We start from the raw sequence: 27,982 nt of genomic DNA on the forward strand, positions 1-27,982 counted from the left end.
GAGCCTGGTATCAGCAGAGTTTCCTGCATGGAAAACAGCCACTCTTTTCACCAGCAGTCACTATCCTCTGCCAGGTTGTTCCTAGGCTGAGCTTCTCAGACTCTGTGTAGGGTGGCTTTTTTCTTCTTCTTTTCCTTCTACTTCAGGAAAGGAGGGCCCCTGCATGTGTTTAACCCCACATTTTTTCAGGATACTAATATTTCTGCCTTTAATTGACAGCAGTTTTACAGGAGAGTGTGTCCCAGATGTGATTGCTCTAAAATGAAAGAGCACTAGTGTTGGGCTTGAATGTTTCCCATCTAATTACCATTTGCCCCTTCATTTTATTTTGGAAGGGTTTTTTTTTCACTCGAGTGTGGGGTTTCCAAATGATTCTGGTAATCCTGGATTTTTTTTCCCTTGTTTTTACAGGTGACCTGTAACTGTTTCACCATCAGTAATGGAGAGATGCAGGATGTTGGTGTTGGCCTCTATCCCAGGTACTATGGACACTGTTTCATTCACAGGCAAAATCTATGTCAGTTTTTTTCTCCTTTTTTCCAAGGTAGCTGTAAGGACCATCAAACCAGCAGGTAACATGTCTAAATGAGAAACTGGGAAACAGAAATAAATTAAAGAAGAGTAAAAAAAACACAATCTAGTTGAAAGCATTCTTAATAGTCCTTATTACAGCATTAAAACAGTTTAAATGGTATACATCTTTATATTTTTTTTTTTTGGAGGTGGTAGTCTTTTCTAAGTAAGAATAAATGCTGACATCAAGAATGTGTAACTGGGACTAGTAAGGGAATGCTGTTCAATGATGCTTTAGAATACAGATATTTTGCAGCTGAGAGCCTTCAGAATTAGTAATTAAAAGGAAAAGGTTGATATATTTCTAAGTAAATTACCATAACAAAGAAACCAGTAAGGTGAAAAGATAAGTCACTTAAGAGATAGATGTTACTGTTGTAACAGTAACAGTAATTTTGTGCTGATGTACAAAATTATTGTTTCTTATTTGTATTAGGAAAGAAGTATGTACCAATGAAGGTTTTATCTTCATAGAATTAGTAACCTGTCATCATAAACATGGAAAATTAGTATGTAGTTTGAAAGTATGTTTTGCCATCTAATTTTTTTGTTGATGCATGGTTGAATTATGTTTGTCAGTACCTCAGTTGGCCTGTTACTGCTGTTTCTTTTCTTTCTAATCTTATATGTAAGATTTAACTAAGGACACTTAATATCTTGAGATCTGCTTTGTAGTAAAGATGAGGAAAAGGTAGTTAGGAGGACATGGAAATTAGTGTCATGAAGAGTGCAAAGCAGTCATTTGATTTCATAATGAAATGAAAACAATAATTGAGAAAAATGAAATATTATTTTTGAGCATTATTATTAGGGAAATGCTTGCTTTTGGTTGAAAAAGCCCTTAATTGTGAAGAAAATATCTGTCTGTGTTCAATGATGATGCACTGCCAAGGGATGCCGGAGACTCTTTCCTGGGTCACTTCAGAGCAGTTTAGGATTTTGTTATAGCAAAACAGCTGGAAAAATTGAGAACTTTAAATCTGTGGTTTACAAGTCCTGGCAAATGTCCTCCCAGATGAATTCATATGCTTCCAGAGGAAATTGCCATCAAACACACTAGTGTCTCCATGAGACAAGATTTATTTAAAGGTTCTTTATTAAGCCTTATTAAGAGGTTCTGTGTTGTTGTATGGCTTGATAGCTTCAGCATCACAAAATATTTTGAAATAGGTAAAATCCTATGGCCCTGCTGTGCATCACATTGTGAGCAGCTTTGAGAGTATGCCCAGTGATCTCATAATAAGTGTAAGGGATACACTCTCCCAGTGGGTTCTTGAGGAGATTAACCACAGATATTTATTAGGCCAGAAGGGATACCAAAAGAGTCAGACCCCTGTTGATAGCTCCTGCAAGAGTCAAAAAAACCCAACTAAATAAACATGGTTTGGTGCAGGGCTCTGACCCTTGGCAACATCCTCTATTTTACCACCATCAGTTGGGATTTTGAGTAACTGAATCAGACAAGGACAAGGACAGAATTTGGTAAGCCAAAAATTCTTTTTCCAGCCTGATAATGCCAGAATTTTTCTTTCAATCCGTCATTCCCATAGGGAAAAAACCATCAACCCCATTTCTGCTACAGCAGAAACGTTTGCCTGGCAAAGTCAGTTGTTTCTCAGCTAAGGAAACTGGTGATTCAGAATTATATAGCAGATGTTGTTAGCAGCCTCCTTCAGAGAGAGGGAAGGGTGTGCTTGTGCAGTGCTTGTGTCTCCTGAGGGTGCCAGCAGCTCCCAAATGAGCTGTGCTGCCCCAGCTGTCACATGCCACAAGAACAGAGGCTGGGCCAAAATCTGCTTTAAAACGGAGACAATGGCCATGTTTCCTCTCTCAACTTTATACACCAACTTCTTTGGCTTTGGGACATAGTATGCTCCATTTTCTCCTGATAGGAAATACATGTTGGTTGTTGGCTTCTTTGAGCTGGGCTTGCAATGACAGGTAATTGATAAGGTTGGTGCCCTGAAACTGAGCAGAAGCAGCAGAAATAGAGCTCAGTCCCTCTTGCCAAGGGAATTACTGTCAAGGTAACAAGGGAAGTGTCAAGGTAACAGGGTTACCTTGTTCCCTTCTTGTCCAGTCCCCTGAATCAGGGCTCCCAGAGAGGCACTGGGAGGCCATTGCCTTCCTCCTGCCCTGAATACACAAAAGGCAGAAACATTTGAAGAGATCCCAGCATGGCTCCTATTACCAAGGAATATAAATCTTCTAAGCATTCATTTTCCTCCCCTAACCAGGAGCAGCTGATTTAACAGGGAATTTATTTGTTTCATGACTTAATTGCTTGATACTTCAGATGTAATCATGTTAGCTACTTTCAAATGATAAATGGGAAATGGCAGAGGAGACTCCTCTGTTAAGTTTTTTTTTCTTTCTTTCACCCCTCACAGCATGTCTTTACTGAACCACAGCTGTGACCCAAACTGTGTGATCGTTTTTGAAGGATTCCAGCTTTTACTTCACTCTGTCCGAGAGATCCAGATTGGTGAAGAGGTAATTAACTTGTCCTCCCTTCCATCACAGACACCTGCAACAATGACATCTCCCTAAATAAATTCCAGACTGCCGGGCCACCAGCTTAATATTTTGATGATATATTGATGCCACTTTCTAGCACATAGCTATCAGGAGGAAAATGATAAATAGAATCATCTCTTCACACTGCCTGGGCCCCGTAATCATTACTTCTCATAAATCACTAGCAGTCTTGATAAATTCCTGTTCCTCCTTTCCTCCTCTAGGCACTTCATTTTGTTTGTATTTGAGTGTCTTTACCCTGATGGGAACACTTGGAGTATTTCTGAGTGGAATGCAGTGTTCCCTAAGTCATTGCAACAATAACATTTGTCAGGCGGCAACCATGCAGTCGTAGTAAACCTTTCATTGACAGTGAAAGCAACAAAACAAGGTTTGTTTGCTTGTCCATTTCACTAGGAAAGACTTCAAAATATCCTTTTCAAGAGATTTGTGATTTGATCTAAGGTATTCTCTACTTTTTTAAAAAATAGCACTTGTATTAATTTGAAAATAAGCATTTGTGACTAGAAATCAAAAATAAAAGTGTTTTGTAGCGATGCAGTACTGAATTTGCTTAATTCAGTAAGACCTGGAAGGAAAGGTGTGCAGATATGTAATTTCAGATGCATCAATGACCTACACAGTCCTAGCTGTTGGTCATTTCAAAATCATAACCTAATGTAAATATGATTCATTCACACTTGTTCTTAAAACACTGTAAATATGAAGACCATACTTATTTGATTTAGGCACAGAATTTATTTACCTCCCTATGAAGTTTCTTCTTTTATAATCTTTTCTCAAAGGTACTAGGGCATGAAAGTAAGTAAATGGTAGAAAATTTTTTTAGTCCATCAAAATAAGGAAGTGGTAGAATACGATTTTCAGGAAAACAGTGTTAAGAACCAACAGAAATGTATTTGCCTGCTTACCTTTTTGCCAAGAGAAACCTTTCAGGATGCAATATATGTTTGTGGAGCTATTAATTATAGACATTTTTTCAGTCCAGCATTCTTGTTTTAGTATTATTATAGACACTTTCCTTCTATTTTATCCATAAACCATAACTTTCCTCTTGGCTTCCTAGTTCACTAAGATGGGTTGCTTTTTTAGAAATACAGCAGACTATAATGTCTTACCAGAAATAAAATGGGCTTAAGGCTTAAGAGACAAAGTAAAGCTACAAAGCCAGTATTAGGTTTAGATCTGTAATGGGAGTAAGAAGGGAAATAAAATTTTTGTGAGGGTCTGTACAAGTCAGCAGTTCAATATTATTGTCAGTACCTATTTACTTTTCCTTATACACAACTTCTACCTCTTTTCATTTTGTGTTCTGCATGATGATTTTGATGCAACTTTCCACACTGCCTTTCTGCTTGCCTGCAGCAGGGTGAGCTCAGTTTTAGTAATAGCCAGGCATTGAATTTACAAACATATGTACGTGAAACTGTATCATCTGTTGTGAGCTGAGTTTTAACTCATGTCATGATCTGAGCTAATGAAGATGCATGTCAGGGAGGAAACTGATTGGGTTTTCTGAATAAATTGGGTGCTCTGAGATGGTAAGATGAACATTATTTCAAGTCATGAAGCAACAAGAAAATTATAATCACTAGAAATTTTCTCTTATCCTGTTCAAACTTACACTAGATGCAGACAGCATGAGATCATCTATAAAATAAGTCAGAGAAATTAAGCACTAAGATTTATCAGAAATAAGAAGCTAGGTAGCAAGTCAAGCTCAGTAGAGGAGGACTATTCCATCCATACAGGAATACATTTTTGCACATTCTGTCAGAGCACACTGCAGCAGTTTACTCACACTAGGGAGTTGTTGACCACCTCTTATTGCAGGGAAAGCAGAGACCTGGGGAGCTGAGATGACTGGCCATTGTGGTCATCTCAGCATTCTGAACTTTGATTCCAGAATCTCAGAACTCGTTATAACACCTTGTGGCTCTTCAAGATAATGACAGAATTACAGAATGTTTAGAGTTGGAAGGGACCTCAGAGATTGTCTGGTCCCTTGCTGTGGGCAGAGGCACCTTTCACTAGACCAGGTTGCTCAGAGCTCCATCCAACCCAGCCTTGAACTCTGCTAGGGAAGGAGCCCCACAACTCCTCTGTAATGTTGACTATTACAGTTTTTGTAACTTTAGATGATGTTAATTTGACAACACACAAAGATTTCCTCTACTTGCAGCTCTTCGCAAAAATGAAATTTAAATGCTGCAAAGAAAGGTGAGATATGGGGAAGAATTATAAAGAAAAGCAAAAATTATATGTCTAGAGATTCTGAGGGCTCCTTTACTGGGAAAGCAGCCTATCAGCTAGATTTGTCAAAAAGACAAGCAGCCTACTCTTAAGAGGTCTTCATCATTTCCTTACCCTTAAGTAACCACTTCAAACAGCAAGATGTGTGCTATAACACGTGTGCTTCACACATCAAGATGTGTGCTATAATTTCAATTGACTTTTTGTTAGTTGCTGAGTCTACCTGGTGTTTTGCAGGAAGACACGAGATGATTTCACCTCCTCTCCTCTCTCTCCTCTCAAAGCAATTAGTCTTGCTGGGAGACAGAATGGATTAGCTGAGGTGCAGTTCTGCTCCAAAATGGGTGCTTTGCTTCTCACCAGCTTCAGAGATCAGTTAGAGCAAATTTGTATCTTTCTTCAGAATATCATATAACTGACTGTACCTTACAGAGCAACATTTTTTTTAAATACTGAAAACAAATAATGATTTCAGATGAGCAAATAAATCTATTTTCATGATAGATTTCAACCAATTTATATAGTGGTTTTGTTACTGTATTTCTGTGAGAAGTTTTCTATCTGTGTATGCTTGACACATTACATTTTGTCTCATTTAAGATTTTAGAAAAAAATTTTCCTTGAATTAGAAGTTGTGCAGGTTTTGCACCCTTGCAGAAGGCCTTTTGATCTTATATGCCAAAACAGAAAGAGTGCAGACTGTTAAGCACTTCTGTAACTCTGTCTCAGGACCAGATTTCTGTACACAACCCTCCCTAAGATTCTGAGACCCATGACTGCACAACCAAGAATATTCCCTTTTTGTTCCTTTTCCACTAGCATTGAAATACTTGATTTTAAATTTTTACAGAATTTTCTGTCTAGAAATTTTGTGGCTTATATTCTGTTACAAAAAAAAAAAAAAATAAACAACAAAAAACCCCAAAAAACCAACCAAACAAAAACCAAACAAAAACCCAACAACAACAACAAAACTCCTCATAAATTAAGTCCACTGCATCGTGGCAGTACTGGAAAATTGTGTCTACCTCAGTTGGCAGATGAGGAACATGAGAAACTAACCACCATATCTATGATTAAAGAATTCCTGTGTCAGAGCAAGAAGCAGGGCTCAGACAGTGCAGTATTTCTAAGGGGAGAGTCTTAAGAGTCAATAAGTCACATGGCTGTTAAATAATTCCTTGCCTTCATAAATGTTTTTAATATATATTCTCCAGTTTGGGGGGAAGAGATTTATTGCATTCTTTATAAACCATGCAATAAAGAGGCAAGCTTTGGTCAGTTGAAGTAATGTTTTAATTAGTAGCATACATCCCACATGCAAATACCATTAAGACAACCTTTGATAAATGGGCATATTTCCTAAATATGTACAAGTTAAATGAGCCTTGAATCTAATGAAGTGATCCAAAATTAAAGCAAGGACAGAAGATAGACTTGAATACAGAAATTTTGGTTTTAAACAATTAAATTTTTAGTATAGACTCAGTCACTGTCAGGTTGATCATGTTTCTAAATATTCTAGTTATGTTTTACCACTCAGTCTCCCAGCTACAAACATTTTTTTTCCCTTATGGATTTCTGCTGGCAGGGCTGGGAATTTGAACTTGGGCAAGAGAGACCCTAAGTCGTTAAAATGCTAAAAAGAGAGATAAATGTGATGAAGCCTCTCCTCTTTCTGCCCAGCCATATGTTTTAATCCAGAGCATGTTGGTACGTGACTCTTCATATCCACAACTGTTTGGCAACCTCTGAAAAATAAATGGGTTTTTTTAACTTCTTCCTACCCCCAAGGTTTCTGCAATATAAATGAAAAAGGGGGGAGGGGGTGGAAACCAAAAATATAAAGAGAGAAAGGGATGAAGCCTGTAGGCTGGATAGGTGAGGTATATTTGGTGTTGGCACTGTGTTTATTTTGCAGTATTATAACTAAACCCTGACTAATGATGCTTTCAATAGTAATGACAGGGCTTAAACCATTGTCTTAAATATTTTGGCAAAGAGTAGACTAATCTCACATTATTTTTTTCCCAGAAGATTCCAGGATTCCTACTGTCTTGCACTGTGTCTGAACTTGGTTAAATCCTTTTTACTGTTGGATGCCACCTGAACCCAAAGTCCAGTAGGACATGAGTCAAAACCAGAGATGTTTATGCAGAGGACAAGAGACAGGGAACAGCCAGTGTGTAAAGTGATTTTGACAGAAAACACTTGTGAGTTGCAAGGAGACATGAAGATTGGGAGGCTTTTGATGGGAGAGGGAAATTGGTTTTTGAATGTCTGAAGGATGATGGTTAGGACTGCAGCTTGGATGGAAAATGCTTTGTGGGAAGGAAGGGAGACAGATCTTTCTTACCACACCAAGGAGGATGCAGATTAAGACCACATGTGGAAAGAAGTGAGGACAAAGTTGTTGGGGTCACTGAAGAGGTTTGAGAAATCAGAGTGGGCAAGAAGGACTGTTAACTTGGGAAAGCAAGGGAACACAGTGGGGAAAGGTGAAGGATAAGGCTAAAGGACAGATCTGAGACTCATGGTACCAAAAGTGGCTATGCAAGGAGCTAGAATTTATGGCTAGGAAACAGGTTTAGATAATCAAGTGTTGAGAATAAGACAGGAAAATAATATGTTGAGGGGTAGAGAAGAGACAGAATTAGAGGGACATTGGAGATAATGGAGCAGAAGAGAAAAAGCTTGGAAGAAAGGATGGAAAATAAATAAGCAGCACAATTTCCATCCATTCACTGCAGAAAGATCAGAAGGAAGCGTAAGGCTCCCATGTAAAATATTAGTACAGACTGTTCTGCTGTAAGCCAGTATGGTGAAACTAATCCTCTCTTGGCTCAGACATGCACAAGCTGAGACAGAACAACATTATCTAGAATTCTAAACCTAACAAAGTTCTCACACTTGCTAACTTTTGATTAATTGTGGAATTTTAATTTGTCTCTTTCATTAATTATACTATTAATCTTCAATTGTGAGGCCATATTTATTTTAAATGCTTGACTTTGCCATTTCAGTAGACTTCTTTTAACACAGTTCTCCTTCAATATGTATTCAAATTTCACTGCAATGATAAATGAAAAAAAAAAAATGCAGGCATTGTTTTAGTTGCTTGTTAATTGCTCATTCAATTAGAATGCCCACTAATTTGCAAAAATGCAGGTTCTGACAATGGATTTCGTAGTGATTACTAAAATTGGTCAGGTTTTCCTGTAATTTCTTTGAATGGACTCTCATGATTCAACTGAAAACCGTGTGAAAATTCTCCCAATTATTTGAAGTATCTAGGCTCAGGATGAAATAATGTGACCTGATTTTTTTCCAGCTCTGACCCCTCTGGAGTGTTTCAAAGTGTGTTGGGCGTATAGTGTAATCACTGAATAACATGTGACTGTACACTGGTCTGAACTGAGCTGGTTTTTTGTTATATCCTTTTCCTTATCATTAGTTTGTGCCTCTGAAGCACTTTAAACACTTCAAGAACTCTACGAATGGTTAGTCCTGTAAAATTCTTTCTGGCAGGCATCAAAGTGAACAAACTACAGACTTCTCTGTAGCTCATTGGAATTCACTCTGTACAGTGTAAGAAGTTGAAAAATGGCACAAATTTAGGCACAAATTTTCTTTTATCATTTTAATAAATCTTCTTGTCAGTAGTTTCAACAACTTAAGACTGCAATGCTTTTGTGCTTCCTTGGTCACAAGGGAAACATCACAGACATACTGGAAATGGGTATGGAATAAGAGGAATTATCCACAGGCTCAAACATATATTTGCAAGAAAGTAGGGGCTTCCCTGAGAAAAAAAATTTGGAGATAGTTGGATATTGTATAACAGCTGTGATAAATACACACTTAAGCTTTGGAGCTAGACAGAAAATGAGATTTAATGTACAAGGGATTCAGATACTTTATGCATAGCTTCTTTGCTATCCTTCCTTTTTCTACAAAAAAGGATTAAAAGTTGAAATATTGATAATTCTGGGTGGAATTAATAATTTCAAACAATATTGATCTTGAAATGTGAAAAAGTATTCTTCCATGGAAATTATCTTTCTCTTTTTCTCGCCTTCTGTAAAAGTAGTCAATTTCTTCTAGAAAATAATCTGTTAGCATTTTATTTTATGCTGGGAAAAATGTTTTATCCAAAAAAATGTTGCCTCTGCTAATATATACACAGAGAATGGATATTTTGTAAAATATTCCAACTCTTTTTTCTTAATGTTCTGCATGCAGCTCACCATCAGCTACGTTGAATCACTGATGCCTACCAGGGAACGCCAGAAGCAGCTGCTGCGCCAGTATTGCTTCGAATGTGATTGTCCACTCTGCCAGAATCAAGAGAAGGTAGGCTGGGAGAAGAAATTCCTTGCCAGTGAATTTTCAAAGCCTGTCAGCAGCTTTCCTTCCTTATCATAATACTTATCTTTTGCTACAAATGAATGGCCAGTAGAGGGGAGAAAATTGCCTCTGCCCTCTTTGCGTGTTTTTGTTGCTGTGAAAGACAAGCAGGAAGTGTTGGCACTTTTTTTATTCAAAAGAGTAATCTTGGAACTTCAACTGAAGCCACTTGTCTGATACTACAGGAAGGTTGTGCTTATCCTCAAAGCAATGTTGAATTAATTTTGCCAAACACCTGCATCAGTAATTTTCAAGAACTACCAAGCTTGTTGAGCAGTTGTTAGAGAGAATGGTGAACATCCTTGGGTGACTTTGTAGTTTTTATGCTCACTTACATCACAAGTTCTTGGAGTAGCAGGTCAGTGGCTGTGGTAGATAAACTTTTGTTCAATATGATCACTTACTAGGGTTCAGCCTAGCCTCATTTGATTATATTCTGATTTGCTTCATATTTATACAACCTTGGCACACAAAATTTGTCTCAGAGGCTGATGAGAGATTAAATGGAATGGGCAAAATGAGGCTGGCTTCATAGCAGTTTTTATGCACTTAGCCTCTTTTGTTATATGTAGAGTTGTTCTTATTTTCACAAATGCCTGTTTGAAGTGAGTCCCCTGTCATAGCTAAATGTGTTCCTGTAAGATTAGAAACAGTAAGCAAGGTATTGATGAAAATTTAATTCCAAGGAGCATAATATGGTTTGTGAAATAATAGCTGCGCAGAAAAAAAAAAACCAGAAAAAGAAACCCCCAAAGTTTAAAGTACAACATATGCTTTGATTCATCAGTAGGCAGTTCAAAAAAGAGAACACAGAAAATTTCAGGCTTATGACATAATGCTAAATTACTTCCTGTCTGTGTTGGCATTCTGTGCCTGATAAAAGCTGCTGCAATTCTACTCAGAGGCAGTGAAGTGAAGACCTCTTTTTATCTTTCTTTTAAAGATGGTCACTCAAGTGCCATGAAATTTTTCATTAGTTTTAGGTAAATGGCATCCTCACAGATGCAATGATGATTAAGAAAAATAAGCAGGCTAAAGAGTCTTCAAGGATCACTTAACAGTTTGTCAAAGGGTAGGCAAGTGGTGTAAAGACCATTCAGCATGTGGAACGTTTTAGGAAATAATATCTCCAGGCTGGTGTATGTGTCATTGTAAGAATCAACATATAACATCAAAAAATACTGTAGTGAAATTATAAGTGCATATATTAATGAAAGCAGTACTCTCATACATAGGTTAAAATTAATTCATGATCTTTTTCTTTTTGAAATAATATTTTAATTTGTGTTCATAATCTATAGATCTTTGTTTTGCCCTTTCACAAAATTTCCCTGGGAATGACACTGTGACATGTTTGGAAAGCTCTTTGTGACCGCATTCTGAAATTCTGTGGTTGTCTGGTTGCTACCACGTTAAGAGGGTCTGTGAAAGTCTAGAAGCATCATGGCAGCTAGGTCTGTTAATGTCTATGAAGAGCACATCTTTATCCTCAGTTTCAGTTTAGAGTGTTAAATGTTATCTGCAGCAGTCCTCGTAGTACTGTGTTCCATTTCTCTGTGACAACTGAATTTGTAAAATCTCTACATGACTAGTTTGCTTGGGGTTTTTTTCCCATTTATCTTAGTCATTGCCAGTAAGCTGAGAGTCATGTAACACTGCAGGTACAGCAGGAGATAATATTTTTGGAAATTCTGGGTTTAGAGTTAGATGCTTAAAATTGATAAAATCATTCAAAACATCCCTTCTGAAATATCCCTGAGACAAATTTCCAAGTCATCTTAGAAAATTTTTAAAAAGCAAAATCTTTGTTAATAGAATAGGCACAGCTGTAACTTTGGATCATCAAGAATGGTAGAGTCAATATTGTAAATCAATATAGTCAGCTAAAAGTAAATTCCCATATTGCAACATTGTTTTGCAGAAAAAAAGATCGTTTAGTCAACAGCAATTCATCTCATGTATCTTTCTTATAGGTAAAAATGCAAATTCCAGAAATGCTTTATCAATTCAAGTAAGTTCTTGTGTATTGGGGATTTTTTTCAGTTGCAGTCATCTCATCCAAAAAGCTAGAACCCTTTTTGAAACCACATTTATAGACACAGAAAACACTTCTAGAGCTTGTGTTACTCCAGTCTTGTTGAGTGTGCTTGTGATCACATACTAGGGACTAGTGAAAGCTCTCAAGATGCACACATCAATTTATAATAAAGTTTTAAGTCAAGTGATTTGTACTGTAGCTTTTATTCTACATCTTTTGTGATATTTTGAAAGTGATCCTGCAAATCCCCTGTGAAATATATGTGACAAGTTTATACGAAGAGCCCATAAACCTTATGTTTATTTGTACTTAGTTACATGCATCCTTATTTATTCATATTTATAAAAACACTTGGCAAGATAATTATCAATGAAATTTATGTTTCCTGCTGTATTTTTAAAGGCTTGTTCATTTAGTGTTAAATGCCTGAGTGAAAAAGGAAGATGGTACCATGTTTCTGTTCTCAAGTCAACTACTAGACTGCAAGTGACCTTGGGAAGTTTGTTTTATTCAAGACCAACTTTTGTGTTTTCTAAGATCCAACCCTTTTTTTTTCATAATTGGTAGGAAGCCACCATTTCAATTGGAGCTCAACAGGTTTTTGACTAGAAAACAGATCAGACTGTATTGGGGATCATTTTTGTGAATGTTCTGTGAAGCTGTGGTTTGTTCAGTCTCTAAAAATGCAGGAAGAAGATAATTTATACGTAATTTATACTTCTGCTGAATATTCTGGTGCCCAAAGGATAATGAATAAAGGTGCTGTATTTTCTAAGGTATTTTAGCTTTATGTGATGGATTTTTTAAAATGAGAATAATTCCTTGTAGCAGAATAGTTTGGGGTTTATTTGTGTGCTTTGTGCCTCCCTCATACAAAGAGCAAAGACAAGTAGCTCATTCATACTGTCTTCAGTAGAAATCCATGAAAATTGGAATGGATAAAAGAGGTTAAAGGAATGCCTTGAAGTAAATTGCCCACTCTTTAGACAGATAAAATTTGATGAGAAAAATTATGCTGCTCCATGAAATATATATAAACACAAAATCCAGACTGACACGGTGACATTTCTGTGCTAGCTGACATGGATAACCAGAGTGCAGTTCCAACACTGCCTAGATGAACACAGCTCCCTTGCACAATTGTCAGGATCTGAGATTCTAATATCGCAGATATTAGAGACAGGCAAAGCCTACATTTTCAGTGTCATGAAAGGGGCTGCAGCCCAACCCCAGGCACTCTTGCTGAAGCCAAAGTTACTGAAGTTTAGCATCAACTGATGCACACTGGCACTCACCAGACCAAGGGAAGGGTTCCATGGCTCAGCAGTCACAGTGGCACTGCATGCAAAATGAGAGGGAATGTTCCTCACTGGTCACTGCAGGTGAAAGGACTCCAAAGTGAATCTTTGCTATACAGTAGTAGTTCTTTATCTTCCTCTCCAGCTGTGAACACAGTCACAGAATAATCTAGGTGTATAGCTGCTATCAAGGATGAGAAAACATAGAAGCAAACAGTGGCAATAGCTGAGCTGGGAATCTTAAATAATTTTGTGCCTGAGCCTCAATGTGAGCTGCATTTTAATTCTAAGGAATTACTATGATGCTGGCCAGTGTCTTCTAGCAGCTGGTCAAGCAGCCTTGCAAGTACAAATACACCACTGTAAGCTGGTTAAGACAAGATTGAGGTGAACATTTTGGTGGTTCGGAGAAATTAAATGGCACTAACTACAAATCTAAACAAGACTTTTGTCCAAAGTTAGAGAAAACAAATCTGGAACTAAAAGAGGGGAAAAATCGATGTCTTCCTAAAAATCACTCATAGAATACTTCCTCTCTGTCAATACTTTAAGTTATAGCTACTGTATTGTCTTCAGTTCATTGTATCTTTGACAGCTTTACACATCATTCTTTGCTCCATTTTAAGATCAATCTCCACTGTAATTCAGGAATGTGTGCCAGGCTGAACTCTAGGCAACATATTCCAGCACATAAAAGCCCCTTCCATTAATTATAATTAAAGATGGGTTTACACTGATGACAAACATTTTAAATGAAGAACAGTTTTTTCCACATCATGAGCCAGAGAATTGTTCATGTTGTTCATCTTCAGCCAAGGATTTCAGGGACATTTGTGCTTATAGAATGGTTTTGTTTTGAGTCAGGTTTCTCTTTTGGAGCCGGGATTTAATATTTTAGTCTAGCTTGGTTTTTGGAAAGCTTTTATTTATTACAAGGTCAAAAGCAATGGACTTGACTCTGAATCATTTTTATATTTGGCCAGTGTCTGAGAGTTGCCAAAGTTAATAACAGCATAATGCCAGTAAGCATGTTGTTCCTTTAATAATTTCTTTTGCTTTGCAAAAAGTACCTACTTATACTGCAGCCTGAATTTTGGTAGGAAGCATCACAAGTCCATTTTCCAGCTCAAGGGCTCTCAAAATCAGGTCACCTGAACAGCAACCAAGCCATCAACCTCTACATAAAAACACCACCTGCAGTTCTTTACCTGTTATTACATAAATCCACCAGCTCTGTTATAAACCCACACCCCCCAAATAAGTTCCTGAACCTGAAGTTTTGATGTTGTTTTTCTAGCAGAGGGAGCAAAACAACTGTAGTTTTGAACTTCATCAAATGTAAGTAAATTGATCAAATCAGTTGCTGCAGCATATGTCTGTGGTTGATTTGTCCCCAGATTTCCTGAATATGACCAAAGGTACATTATACAACATTTTCAACTTTGATCCTAATGTTTGTTCTCAGCAATACCTTTGAAGAATATGTGCTTAAATTACAGAGGTGTTGTTAGATGAAGAGTATTATTATTGATTGTTGTTTTTAATTAGGATGTATAAGCTTCATGCAAGATCACTTTACTGGTGTGAGTACAAAAATGTCACCCTCCCTCAGGGATCATATATTTAGGACACAAGAAACACAAAATTATATGTTAAGAAGTGCCTTTAAAATTGCTGAATTGTGAAGTTCCATAAGTTTGTGTCCCAGTTTTCCTAATATTTATTTATATCTAGACATTTACATTCTCACTAAGTTTCCCAAGTACGATATGAAAGATAGACCTCCAAATTAATTCTGAAGATGAAGCCTGCGAAGCAAGGATTGTTGGAAACAGGTCTCTTTATACAGCTAACTGAACATTAAACCCTTTGATCAAAGCAAAGACAAAACTAGAAGCATCTGTTTCTCTAGTCATGATTCTAAAAACTTGTTAAGTACCAAGCAGTGTGTTAAAAAATTATCAGGATTTTGTTCCAATAGAATCCTGTTTAATTAATTTTCTATCAAAATACAGAATTTGCAATACTTAATTGTAGAAATTTTTTATTCCTTGTCTTTTTTACTGTTTTGCCACTAGAATTGCCTTTGAAGCAAACTACAGGAGATCAGTCATGTTTCACCCACCTACTCTTCCAGCCCCATGTCAATGTAACCAGTGCCTACAAAAGTCAGTGGCAGTAACTGGAGCCTGCTGGGACACAATGCTGTTTCTCTCCATAGGTGGCTGGCTATTTCTTCCCTCTGGCAAGGCATTTGGTAGTGATGTAAACCCTGGATTCATTCCTGAAATCCAGCAGTCAGACTAACACTCTTTCTTTCAGAGGATCCTACCCTCTTGGGATGGATTTCCAAACAGCCAAGGACAGAGGGCTTTTCTTATTCTAGTGCCAAAAATAACAGTAAAAAACAAGGCAGCTGCTTCTAATTTCTGGGATCTCTTGTTCATTAACAAAGCCATCATGTCTTCAGCTTCTTAGCATTTCTTACATGACTTCTGAGGCTCCTTCCATCTTTCAGCATTGTAATTTTTTTCCCTCTAAAGTGCAGTTCCAAAGACAGTGGCAAATGCACTGTGATCATTTTTCCATGACAGCTTGCCTATCCCAGTTGCTTGGGGACTGCCTCAGTGTGCTCTGGTCACCACTTGGCAGCATCCAGCTGGAGCTCACTTGGGTTGTCAAGGTCATGGAAAAGATCTGGCTGTTCTTATAAATAGACATGAGTTGAAAGATGTATGTAAATTCTCTGCCTTGTCAGGAGATCCTTAATAGGGCAACCTGAATTGGTTTGGTCCACTGAGTTCAAATTTAAAGCAAACATTGAAGTTGGGAGTCTGGCACCCTCCTGGGAGTCTGGCTTTCTGCTCATCCCAGTGGAGCAGAATCTCATTCTTTTCGGATCCATCCATCTAATAGAAAACTTAAATCTTCTGGCAGATGTTATGAGGAGAAACACTTTTTTTACCAAAGGAAGAGAGGGCATTCTCAACACTTTTTTAGACTGTTGCAGCTACATTTAAGTGCCTGGATCCTTCTGGATCTGTCCTTTCTGGATGTCCAGCTTCCTTGGGAGTGTTAGAGCTAGATATTAATGGTAGGAATTTTTCTTTTTTTCAGATGTTGTCATTCCTACAGCAGTCACTGTTTGGTTTCTGCTGAATGACAAGCAGAAATAAGAAAAGTCTCACTGTGGATTAGCAATCTAAAATAAACATAGAATATTCAGAGAGAAACAGCAGTCATTTAAATATAAGACTAGGTCATAAAAATCACTTACCAAACACTTTTTCCTGCAATGGTTTTGGAGAGACTTTTTTCCCCTAAATATGTATGCAAGCCAGTCATTTCTGAACTTGAATCTCTGAATTCTCTTTTGCTGGAGCTCCTATAAAATCTTATGTGTTTCAGCCTGTCAAGGTGGTTTCTAATAACAGTAGTACCTTAGGGAATAATCTTGATTTTGGATGCTTTTTCTTGATCTGTTTATCAGTCACATTTTTCTATTTTGCAGTGTGTTGGATCTTTTAAAATGCCATTAATTAGGTAATTTGATTGAAATATGATAGGTTTCAATTCAGATCCCATAAGTCATTAAAAAAACAAAAAGGATGTGGCAACTTTAAACTGCAGATTTCTGGACTGAATGAGTTTTGATTTTCTGGATACAAGAATCTCTCTGGTTGAAGGTCATCCACTTTGGACAAAATAATATCTACATCAGAGCCAGCATGACATTTTTTCCTAGCTGCTAGAGCAGACCCTACGGGCTAAGGGAGCCCCACAACTCTCTTAGTGCTTCAGGTGATGGGTGAGATTCAGGCAAGTCCAGGATGTGCACTGAATCTTTCTTCTAGATTCCTGTTCCAAATCAAGTAAAAATAGGAGCTTGGATCTTTTTTCTTTCCAAGTGTATATTTTAATGAGCTATGAATTTTAAAGAAAAAAATCGAAGAAAGTGATTGGAAATATCTTTTTTCATTGGTTCTCTGGATGTAAGCAAAATCCTTTCTGACAGCAAAGCAATTTATCATTTACCTTTGAAAACCCAAACTAGGACAGCAAAATTATATGGGCTAACCATAAAGTCAGCCTTTATGGGCATGCTGTACATTTTGATCCTTCCATTTTATTGGTTTGTCTATTCTTAGACTCTCAGCTTTTAGGTTAAATATTCTTTTTACTCTGTGCAGTCTAAAACCCTGAAAAACAATGTAGCTGTGATTCTGATACTGCAGATTTTATAAATAATAGCAACATTAAAGTCAACAAACAATCTGAAATCACACCAACATGGAGGAAAAAAAAAGGTGGAAAAGTAGTCTACTGTTTATCAGCAAATTTGAAAGTTACTTAAAATAGGACACAATTTTATTATCTCATTGATATTTTTTTTTTAATATGACATCTTTAAGTAATTTCAGCTAAAGTTTTTTTTGTTTTTAACTCATTCCTTCTTGAAGATATTGCCTTGAAGACATCACCCAATACTAGTCCATGGGAACCTTTTCCATTCTGAATAAATGTTATCTACTATGTTCTTATGATTCTCCTTCATATCAGTGCATTATGTGTCTTTCTCTTCAGATTCTAAATATGCTTTCTGCATACTCCAAATTTCTGGTTCTTAATGCCATCCTCATTGTATACTATATACTTAATGTTGCTCAGCAATTTGTCTTTTGTTTCGTTTTTCTTAGCCAAAAAAAATTGTCCTGATAAATCTTTCCTTTCTTACAGTGTATTTTTTTCTGAGATCACTTACTGTCCATACAATGCCCAGAAATCACTAGAAATAATTACTGCAAATACAGGAGGTGTAATTGCTTGGTAAAGATTAGTTTCATTGCAGAGCCTGTTGTCCTAGTTTGCTGAAAATTCCAATCAGAGGAGAGGAATAATGGCTGGTTGTGTTAAGCAGGTTTGTGCGCATTGAGCCCATAAGTGTCACCATGGTTTTACCTTATATGGGTCAGTTATGGCTTTAAAAAGTCTGGGAACAGTTTAATCCAGAGGTCCTGATTTTTATCTGGTAATCTACCCATCATTAAATCTGTGAACTAAACCATTCCCTCTCTTGGAAGAACAGAATATTCTCTGGTCCATTTCACTGTGATTGCTTTTTGGGGTGAAGTGGGCATGTACCTACACTGGACAAACACAGGTCGGAATGGGAAAAGCAGTATTGTATGCATAGGTGTGTGCAAAGGTCCATGCATGGAACATGCAAGGACAGTTTAAAAGATTTTCCTATTTCATGAACAATGTGTTCCACATCCAGTACATGCTGGGGGTTGTTTCCTTTTGCTGCTTTTTGTTTTGTGACCTCTGTTAGGTAATGTGAAGCACTATTTCATATCTCCCTTCATAAATTAGATGCTGAAATGCCCATTATATGAGTAAATTTAAAAAAGATGAGTTATTCTTTAGTATATCTCAGTATGGAACTTACCACAAAGACTCACATTGCTATTTCCCATGCCACGTTGTGAAAGTGTATCTTTCACTCTAGGCTTATTTAAATTAAGAGAGCTGTCTTTCCTGCTTTCCTGCCAGCTGCCTCTAAGCTCTTAAGCACCCTTTGCAAGCCAAATTTTATTTTTCAAATATTGATTGACTGATTTAGAACTGTGTGGCAAGGTCATCAGGTATCATGACTTCATTCTAATTGCTTTTTGACAGTGTAATAATTCAAAATTGAGGTTCTGGCTGAATTTGTGGGAAGCACCATAGGTTGAGAAAGACAGAATCATCCTCAGTGCCTAAATCATTTCCAGTCCTTAACTAATATTCTCTGAGGTGTATTAAAGCAAGAATGAGCTCATTTGAATAACAAGGAAGCCTATAACTTTTGAGACTGTAAAACTGCAGACTAAATGCTTTGGCTTGAAAAATTGCTGTGATAAGCAATGTGCCATATCAGCTTCTTGCCATAATTTAATTCATGTCACAACAATGCAGTAACTAAGCTGTAGTTATAAATTTTGTATTTGTGAGCTCTATTCTGAGACATGAAGAGAAACTTTTGTGTGTGTAGAAGCCAGCAGGCTTTAGAAGGCTGTCTGTACTCCAGCCACGAGAGTTACAGCAGAGGATTGTGCAATTTTTTTGACCCACTGCAGGATGTTCTGCTGTTTTCCATGGGATTGCTCAGTGTATTGTATGGAAGATGTTGATTATACCATCAGCAGTGGTTTGAACTGGGGATTGTAGTAAAACAGTGTATCACAATTGTGCCCAAGATTTATCTGAACACCCTCATTAAGAAAAACTTGTTGCTGCATCATATTGATTATGGTATGAATCTTTGTCTTAGTGCTGGATATAAAATAAAGCTTCTGCATTTCCTTTGACAATATCTAGAAAACAAAATTTTTACTCTCAAAGTATTTCAAGTGTACAGTTTTATGTAAAGCTTGCATCATTCCCATGCACAAAAGAAATCCTTCTGAGCTTTGAGTGCTTTAGATGTGATTCCAGCTACTATCTAATAATACAGTAGTTTCAATCTCTAGACATTTTGGAGAGAGATACTGTGAGGTTCTGTAGCTACTACTCTGGATTTGGTTAATGAGGGTGAGGGTCCATATGAAGTAAGCTGCTTCTCCCTTGCCACAAACCCTGACCTGCAAAAGAAATGTTACAAAGAAAGTGTTGAGGTAGCTTTTTGGAAGGGCAGCACTCATCCATCTGATTGGGAGAAATATTTTAGGACAGTTTGTCTGTTCTCAAGCAATGAGTGAAGTTCTCAAAGGAGAGTACTTATCAGAACACAGATTACTGGTACTGTGGAGTGTTTTGGAAAACTGGAAATCCAGTGTAGATGATGTAACACCAAATCATGTTCTTGCATCAGGTCCCATGAGCAGTTGTTTTTAGGTAAGTCAAGATGTCTAATTTTCAGTACAGGTTTTGTGGTGGAGGCTGCCTCTCCTTCCTTTGAGTGACCTTGGCCCATCACCATTAAATGCTGAGGCACATAAATACTTCTAACACTGGCAGTCAACAGGAGCCAGCTGCATGCATGCAGAGCTCCTACAGCTATCCAGACAGTAAATAAAGGCCCTGAGAAATATTCAAGGGTCTTATAATAGTTTTCATGGCATTGGGATGTTTTAGAGCATGTCCCTTTCACTTTCTTTCATATTTTTCATGAAAATGACTAAAATGTTCCTATTTTCGAATTGGAACAACAGAGTACTAGAAAGGTACTGGAAACTGTTTCAAGCTCTTGTTTGCCTTGTGGAGTGTTTCTGACTGCTTCCCTCAAACCCTGGAAAAACCTTTGCTGATTAAATTGGTGTTAGTTAGGGGACAGTCAATAATAATTCTCCAAAGAAGTTTTTGAAATGACTAAAACGCTCTACATAATCTTTTTAAAGTATTTGAAAACCTCTTCTTTGATTATATTAAACTAATATTAATCTAGTCAGAAGTCAAATATTTTGGCAAAATTCTAGAGGAGGAAACTCCAGGTATTGTGCTCACTCAGGGAGCTGCAGCTGTAAAAAATTAATTCAACCTCCTTTATTCATGACCTTAAAACACTTGGAGACTGGAGAGTGTGGATTTGAGTACTGATGCTAAATATTCAAGAAGCATGCTAGTGAGTTAGGCAACCAGTTTTTAGTAGTACTCTAGGAATTTTGAGATCCAGCAAATATTTTAAGGTGTAGAGTGGATTGATCAACTATGTATGATCTTAATTATGTTGCATGTTCTTTTCTAAACCATCAGCCTCCTGTATTTCACACCCATTCATTCAGAAAGCATATGCTGAAGTAAATACTATATTTTTACATTGCAGTATACATTTAAAAAGCAGAATTACTATAGCTACAATTTTATCATGAGGTATCTCATGCATTAAGTTAATAAATTGTTTTGATATTAGTGTTCAAAAATAGAATCTAAAGTAATGTCAGTATATCTTCAGTGAGAACCAATAATTCAATGGGAACAAGTTCTTCAGATCACTGAAGCATATATTGAACTTCACAAGTAACTACATTTCTAGTTAGTGAAGTATTTAGTCATCTGCATAGATATTAACTTCAATGGGATTTATATATGCTTTTGAACTTAAGTGCATATTTCAGTGAACTGATGAATGTGGATTGGATTATACCTTGTGAATAACTGAAAATTCTGAGGATTTTGGACCTACAAATCTCTTCTGAGCCCCTAAATGCACTCAGTGCCACTCCATATCTCCACAGGATGCAGAATTAAGGAATAAAGAAGATTTGCCTTATAGCTGTCAGTTTGTGTGCTGTGGGAGACCTGGAGATTGCCTTAACAAATGTACAATGTCTAAGACAGTCTGTGAAATACCAGTCTCACTGTTGCTAGGGATTAGGCTGAACAGTGTCTTTGCTCAGGTAGATGAACTAACACAGGGCTTGTTTTTGTACCAATGCTGGAAATTACAATGGAATTACAAACGTGACAAGAATTTTTGGCTGATCTGGCATAAGGCCCTCTTTCACTCCTGCTAAGTAATTTCCTCTTCTTTTCCTCATTTCTGGTTTTTATGAGTTGATAAATAGTGAACTTCTATTTATTGTTCTTCCCACTGTCCAATCAATTTTTATTTCTGCTTGTAACCTATGCAGCTCGGATGGGAATTGTGCAGTCAACCCTAAGCTCCTGACACAGGGAGATTTATAGAGGCAGTGCTGTTACAGACACAAAACTCAGTCCTGTTGCTCATCACCCTGACTGGGTAGGCACTGAGGTCTTGGGCCTGCAAAGTGTCAGTCATCCCCAGGGGCCTGAGCTGTGTGTGACACAAAGATGGGCAAGTGTGACTCCAGAAAGAGTAGTAGTATGTAAGGGACTTCGTTTAAAAATAAATATGGCAAATGTTTGGGTCAGCAACCAGAATGACTTACACTTAACTGAAATGACTTGAATGCATTAAATACATGTGCCTTTCATTTGAGGAGTCTCCAAGTAGCAAGATGCTATGATGTAGTTTAGCTGCTTAGCCCTGTGTATTTATTATATTTTGGCAGACCTGTCTTTAGATACTATCATGCTTTCTTGCTAATTACATCCTTTTATACTGCTTTTTAAGACAGAAAATGCTGTCTGTAATATTATTTGTTGAGATTTTTATTACAAAGAGTGGATGTAAAACAGATAAGCTCTAATAACAACACTTGATCTGGGTTTTATTGGTTTTAAAGAAGTTCCATTGGGCTCTGATGTTTGAGACTAATGAAAACTTTGAGCTTTTTTGGGTGTATTTTCTCTAACTACAGGAATTTTTATATCTGCACACTCTATATACACTCTGAAGGTTGTTCTGACAATACACTTAAATATTAAATCACCATACACCATAATAATCAGTTATATATAATGTTTATGAAATAATTCCAAAGTGTATTCATAATAACCCTGTTTGTAGAGTACACAGCATTTTCATGAATTAAGTGAAAGGAATTGCAAAAACATTGCCAGTAAAATTAATGGATGACAAAGACTGAGAGAATAATAAGCATTTCTGAGAACAGGTAAATAATAGAGAGTAACTGGAATTGCTGGTAAATTGGACTTATTGAAATATAAGGCACCACCACTGCAAGGGTGTTCTACATCTGAAAGGGGGATCTACAGCTACAATTTATTTCACCACATCTCAGACAGCTACAGGATAAATGTCATCATCTGAGCTAGTTGCTCTAGACTTTCTTTATGGATAAAATGCAGAAGAATGAACAGACTTTGACTTTTATTCATCTGACATATTTTAGAAGCCTGCTTTAGGATAATGCAAGTTGCACCCAGAGAGTGTTTCTTTGTCATAGTGAAGGGTGGCCCAAATATCTACATGTGAGCAAATGAATCTCAGCATGGGTGTCTGAACACTCACAAAAGAAATAGAAAACATTGTGTTTTCCTCTGGCAAGGAAATCTATAATCTTGAATCTATATAGCAAGGGAGTCAGTAGGAAGAATGATGTCAGTTTTCTTCACTATAAAATTTCTTTCACATTTATGAGATTGCCCATGTATCATACAAAATACAGATGCAGTGATCTTTGAAAAGGTTGTTTAAAAATGTGTGTGTCTAAAAAAAAATCACATAAATTAATAGCTGAAATGGGATTGCAGTGAAGGAGAATGGAGTACGACTCTGACAGAAATGGAATTACTATTTTCTGCTGTGCAGAATTGTGAACCTGGCAAATATTGGACTTGCAGTGGTAGAGGTTAAGAATTGTTTGTCTCTTTGCTTCTCTTACCTTACAGTTTGGCTTAATTAAATCTAAGATGGACTTATCTTAGTCCAATTTAATTTTATTAAATTGAAGTGAGTTCTTAAAATACACTTGCTGATCTTATCTTTCTCTTTATTGAAAGCATCTCATTTTAAAAAAATTCCCACAGCTTTTGTTTTTGATGTCACTTTTAAATTTCTATGTAAATATAGTAATGTTGTAACTAAGTTGGATAATGTTAAGGGAAGGTTATTCACACTGCCCTGTGAAGGCATTTGTTTTTTTGCACTACTTGTATGCAGGGTGTGGGAAGACCTTCATCTTGATCTCAGTGCCTAAGTAGAGCACTTAAACATGAATGGTGTGAAGAACTGCTAAATTTTCCAATACCTGTATGATTTAGAGTGTTACTAGCTTGTGCAGTTCTTATGCACTTCCAGACACCAGAGCCAGTAATGCATGAAGAGCTGCTATTGATTGTGTGAGGGAATGCAGCCTGCCTAATACTGAGCAATGCCCTGCACAGATTCAATACAGCATCCAGCTCCAATGTGTCTTATTCTACTCTCAGAATTCAAAATTAAAAAGTACAAATTCAATTTGCTCAGAAGTTGAAGCCCATCCCCTCTCAGTAGCCTTGCAGGGAGCACAGCAGTTTTTTGTCTGCAAATAGAGTACCTTTGGAATTGCCATTTTTCCCAGCCAGGTGACAGAAAACACAAGGCTTCTGGTGAGGATAACCTTATGTGGGTTGCAGAGGATAGATAAACTGGTATTTGTGAACCTGGCATTATTTTTCATGGAGCAGAGCAAGGGAGCTTTTAAAACTTCAGAAATCCCTTGTAAATCTTGGGCTGTGTGCACTGATAATTTCACATACTTGTAGTTCTTAATGAAATGCATCCACGAGACTGAAGGTGAGTGAATCCTCAGCTGAAGCTGCAGGCGTCTATAAACCACAGCCCTCAGAACAAGAGATGAGAAGTCTTTGATTCTGAGTTTAAACTTTATCCAGAAAACGTTTTGTAGGAGATATCTCAGCTATTTTGAGGAATCACTCAAGTGTGCTTTTTCTTCTGCTGTGCCTGTAGCTGCCTGCACCTGTGATTGCCTGGCAGGCCCTCCTGCCCTTTTTGCTCTGAAGAACTCATGTCAGAAACTTAGCATAGCTGCAATATCACAGCTTGTGTACCACATTTTCTCACTGACACTCTTCATCTCTCTGAAAGGGAAACTTCAGAAGATGTGCAGTGTCGTTGCTCGTTTAATGCTTTTCTTTGCTGTCTAGCATAAAACAATGAGTTACTGAGTTTACTGGAAATAAACATGCAGCAATTCCTGCACTTTAAAATAGAAACAGAAATACAAAACCATTATTTATGCTTTCAATGTATCAGATCTGTTCTAAAATGTTATTTCCTGATTTAAATGTGTATGAGCTCCTCTGTTCTATTCAGATGCACATTTGCAGTTGCTTAAACTTTTAGAAATTTTTAAAAATTAAGCAAATCATATGCAATAAACAACAGTTTCTGTGAAATGGTTAGGTATTTGAGAGATTTACAGCTTTTAAGGTGTTAAAGTACGAAAGTTCAGAAAACTTAAAAATTAAGTTTTCACAAAAAAAGGAGAACAGGGTTATCTGCTGCTGTTACTATTACTATTATTATTATTATTATTATTATTATTTTGAAATCTATTTTGTGTTCAGAAAAAATTATTATTTACTGTGATTTTTCAGTCTTGCAAAAATATCCTATCCAATCATATTTCCTGTTAGACTCCTAATTTCTGTTTGAACTATGGTTTATATGTTTTTATCCTTTGTAAAACTGACATTTGCTGGTTACATTGCACTCTTTTAATCCATTTGTATATTTAGAAGAGCAGATATTGGTCAGGGAAAACTTCAGTCCTTCTTTTTCACTTGTCTCAAGGCAGCCTGGGAGTCCAGTACCTCCTACAAAGCTTTGATTACTTCTGCCTATGTGGGACTGGATAGCTGAATACTGAAAACAGGCACATAATGAAGATGCCATTGGACATACTTCAAATGGGAGGAATGCTGGGAAGAAGAAAAAGAGGTATAGGGGTTATTCACCATTTGGATATTCCAGTTGCCAGATCTCCCTTCTCTGAAGGGAGGTGAGGAGTGCTTCATGGTTTCCTCTCTGTGGAATGTTGGGCTTGTTTCTCTACCTCCACCTATGACAAGGAGAAAGATGAACTCTGTATAGAGGACCAAAAATCCATGTCTCATAACTATACTGTATCCTGAATGTGAAAGGAGAACTAGCCCTTAATAAATCTTTCTAGTGGTCAGGAAAGTTTTGGAGGGGCAGTGCATAACAGATGAGCAGTGGTGGGGCTGTGGGAGCACTTTTGGGGAGAGGGCAATGGTGCTTACTGGTTGGCATGTGCTTGTTTTGGTAAGAGAAATATTAAAGGACATGCTGTCCATGTGGGAATCTTTTAGCAATCAGGATTTTTAATGCTGGGATCACAAAGAACAGTGATTGCTAACTAGCAGCGGTGCCTGAAACAAATAGGCAGGGAGCATTTTCAGGAAGAATAAGAAACAGAGGAGTAACTGGGGGAAGAGGAGTGGTGTGAAGGAAGAGGAAGGAAAGAGAGGCATTTATCTGTACTTTGTAGATTACACTCCTTTCTAAGGACAGTTCCATTAAGGATGGAATGTGTTCAGGACACTCAAGTAGCAGAAAAGACAGAGAGAGAGAAGTAATTTTTAGATAGAAATACTAGAGAATGGAAGAAGTGATTATTTTCAAATGCTATTTCTGTGGTGTCTGATGTCTGTACTTGTTCCAGGAGATGATGCTTTTATAATAAAACTTTCTATCACTTAAAGCTAGAACTGCAGATCATTTTATATTTGACCAGTCTTCAAAGAGATTATAGTCCTCATCAGACACCCTCCAGTTCTCTTGTTTCTCTCTCTTTTGTTAATGCTTTGTGACTAGATTATCTGGTCTAATTATATTTTGGACCAAGAGAAAAATATTTTGTTGTTCTGAGAAACAGACTCTTGCATTTAGTGTCAGAGTTAGAAATAAGGAAAATAATTAGGCAGAAATTGCCAGCTCTTCCTTCTTTTTCAAAAGCTTATTTTTCTCTTCAGCTGGTGTTCTTTTCTAAAAATAAAAAAAGTCCATCCTTAATGTTGGCAGCTCTGCACACCTGGAGGTTTGACTGGGAACTGATTCTCAAAAGAGATCTTTGAAAGGACATTACTGCACAGAAAGCTGTATCTCTCATAGCTGTTACAGCCATGCTCTTAGGTTGAATTAAAAAATTCAGTATAACTTTTAATCATGTCAATTCTTTTCATAGTTCCAACTCCAAGGCAGCTTTGTGTTTGTAACTGGCTTAATCATACTGCATGGCCATGACTTTGAAGGTGTTTTCCAAGGGAGAAAAACAACTTAAAGCTTATCTTTCTTCTATTTTTCTATCTTTCTTCTATCTATCTTCTGCTATTTGAAGTATGTCCAATGGCATCTTCATTATGTGCCTGTTTTCAGTATTCAGCTATCCAGTCCCACATAGGCAGAAGTAATCAAAGCTTTGTAGGAGGTACTGGACTCCCAGGCTGCCTTGAGACAAGTGAAAAAGAAGGACTGAAGTTTTCCCTGACCAATATCTGCTCTTCTAAATATACAAATGGATTAAAAGAGTGCAATGTAACCAGCAAATGTCAGTTTTACAAAGGATAAAAACATATAAACCATAGTTCAAGCAGAAATAAGATAAGCTTTCTTTGGCTGGAAGGCAGTGTTCCCAGTGACAACCTCTCCTGTTGTTTTGCAGCCCCTGCTTGGCTGCCTGTTTGGAAACAGTCTCTATACCTTGAACTAGAGCATTTAGGAAAGGACAGGACTTCTTTCATGTGTGGAAATCTGATGAAGAACAGTAGAAATGTAAAATGCCAAGCTAGCCATATCTTTGCTTATTCTTATGTCAGCCAATCCCTAAAATGCCTCATTTTAAGAACACAGAAAACATTTCATTCAATCCTGTGACTTAAATCCTTCCCAGAGCCAGGCATCCTGCCCAGATCCCTCCATCCTAAACTCTCATGCAAAAAGGATGAAGACCATCCATCCAGAGAGGGCTGAGGGTTTACTGGCCCAACAGACAGTCTCTATTCTCTACCTGGACATGAAGCCAGTGTTGAGTTAACTCTGTGCCCTAGAGTGAAGGTTGGAACCCCCAACCTTGCCCTGCTTTATGCTGCTAATTAAATGCTAGAAGACAACAGTAACTCCAAAAGCTGCACTAGACAGAGAAAGGTTAATCCCATCTGAGTGAACACTTTAGTCATTCATCCATCAGTCTTGCTATGTGCAAACTGAGCCCCAAGTCTTTGGCCTTGCTGCATAGTTGTTTTCCTTCTTTCACTTATAAATCTCTCTCAATTCCCATGCTTCTGAGGTTTTAGTTGCTAGGCTTACAACATTTAGAGAAACACTCTGAAAGATACTTGAGCTAGTGAGAAAAGATAACAAAACAATTCTTCTGGTTTCATAGCTCCTTAAATGGAGGATTTCACAGATGTCATTATTAGTATCTTATAGGCTGGATTTATTTTTTAGATCAGTCAATGAGCAGCACCTGATCCATGAAAGCAT

At 37.3% G+C, this 27,982-nt stretch overlaps 1 protein-coding gene across 1 annotated transcript in view; it reads left to right on the forward strand.

Moving 5' to 3' along the window:
• Positions 1–27,982, forward strand: part of SMYD3 (SET and MYND domain containing 3) — a 380,180-nt gene that overhangs the window by 302,071 nt on the left and 50,127 nt on the right. The window contains exons 6-8 of the mRNA XM_050973100.1: positions 412–479; positions 2,964–3,066; positions 9,607–9,717. Of these exons, the coding sequence (XP_050829057.1) occupies positions 412–479; positions 2,964–3,066; positions 9,607–9,717 (282 nt within the window). The remainder of the gene's footprint in view (positions 1–411; positions 480–2,963; positions 3,067–9,606; positions 9,718–27,982) is intronic.

The sequence above is a fragment of the Serinus canaria genome, chromosome 3 (genome assembly GCF_022539315.1).
Source record: "Serinus canaria isolate serCan28SL12 chromosome 3, serCan2020, whole genome shotgun sequence".
In the NCBI taxonomy this organism is placed as follows: Eukaryota; Metazoa; Chordata; class Aves; order Passeriformes; family Fringillidae; genus Serinus; species Serinus canaria.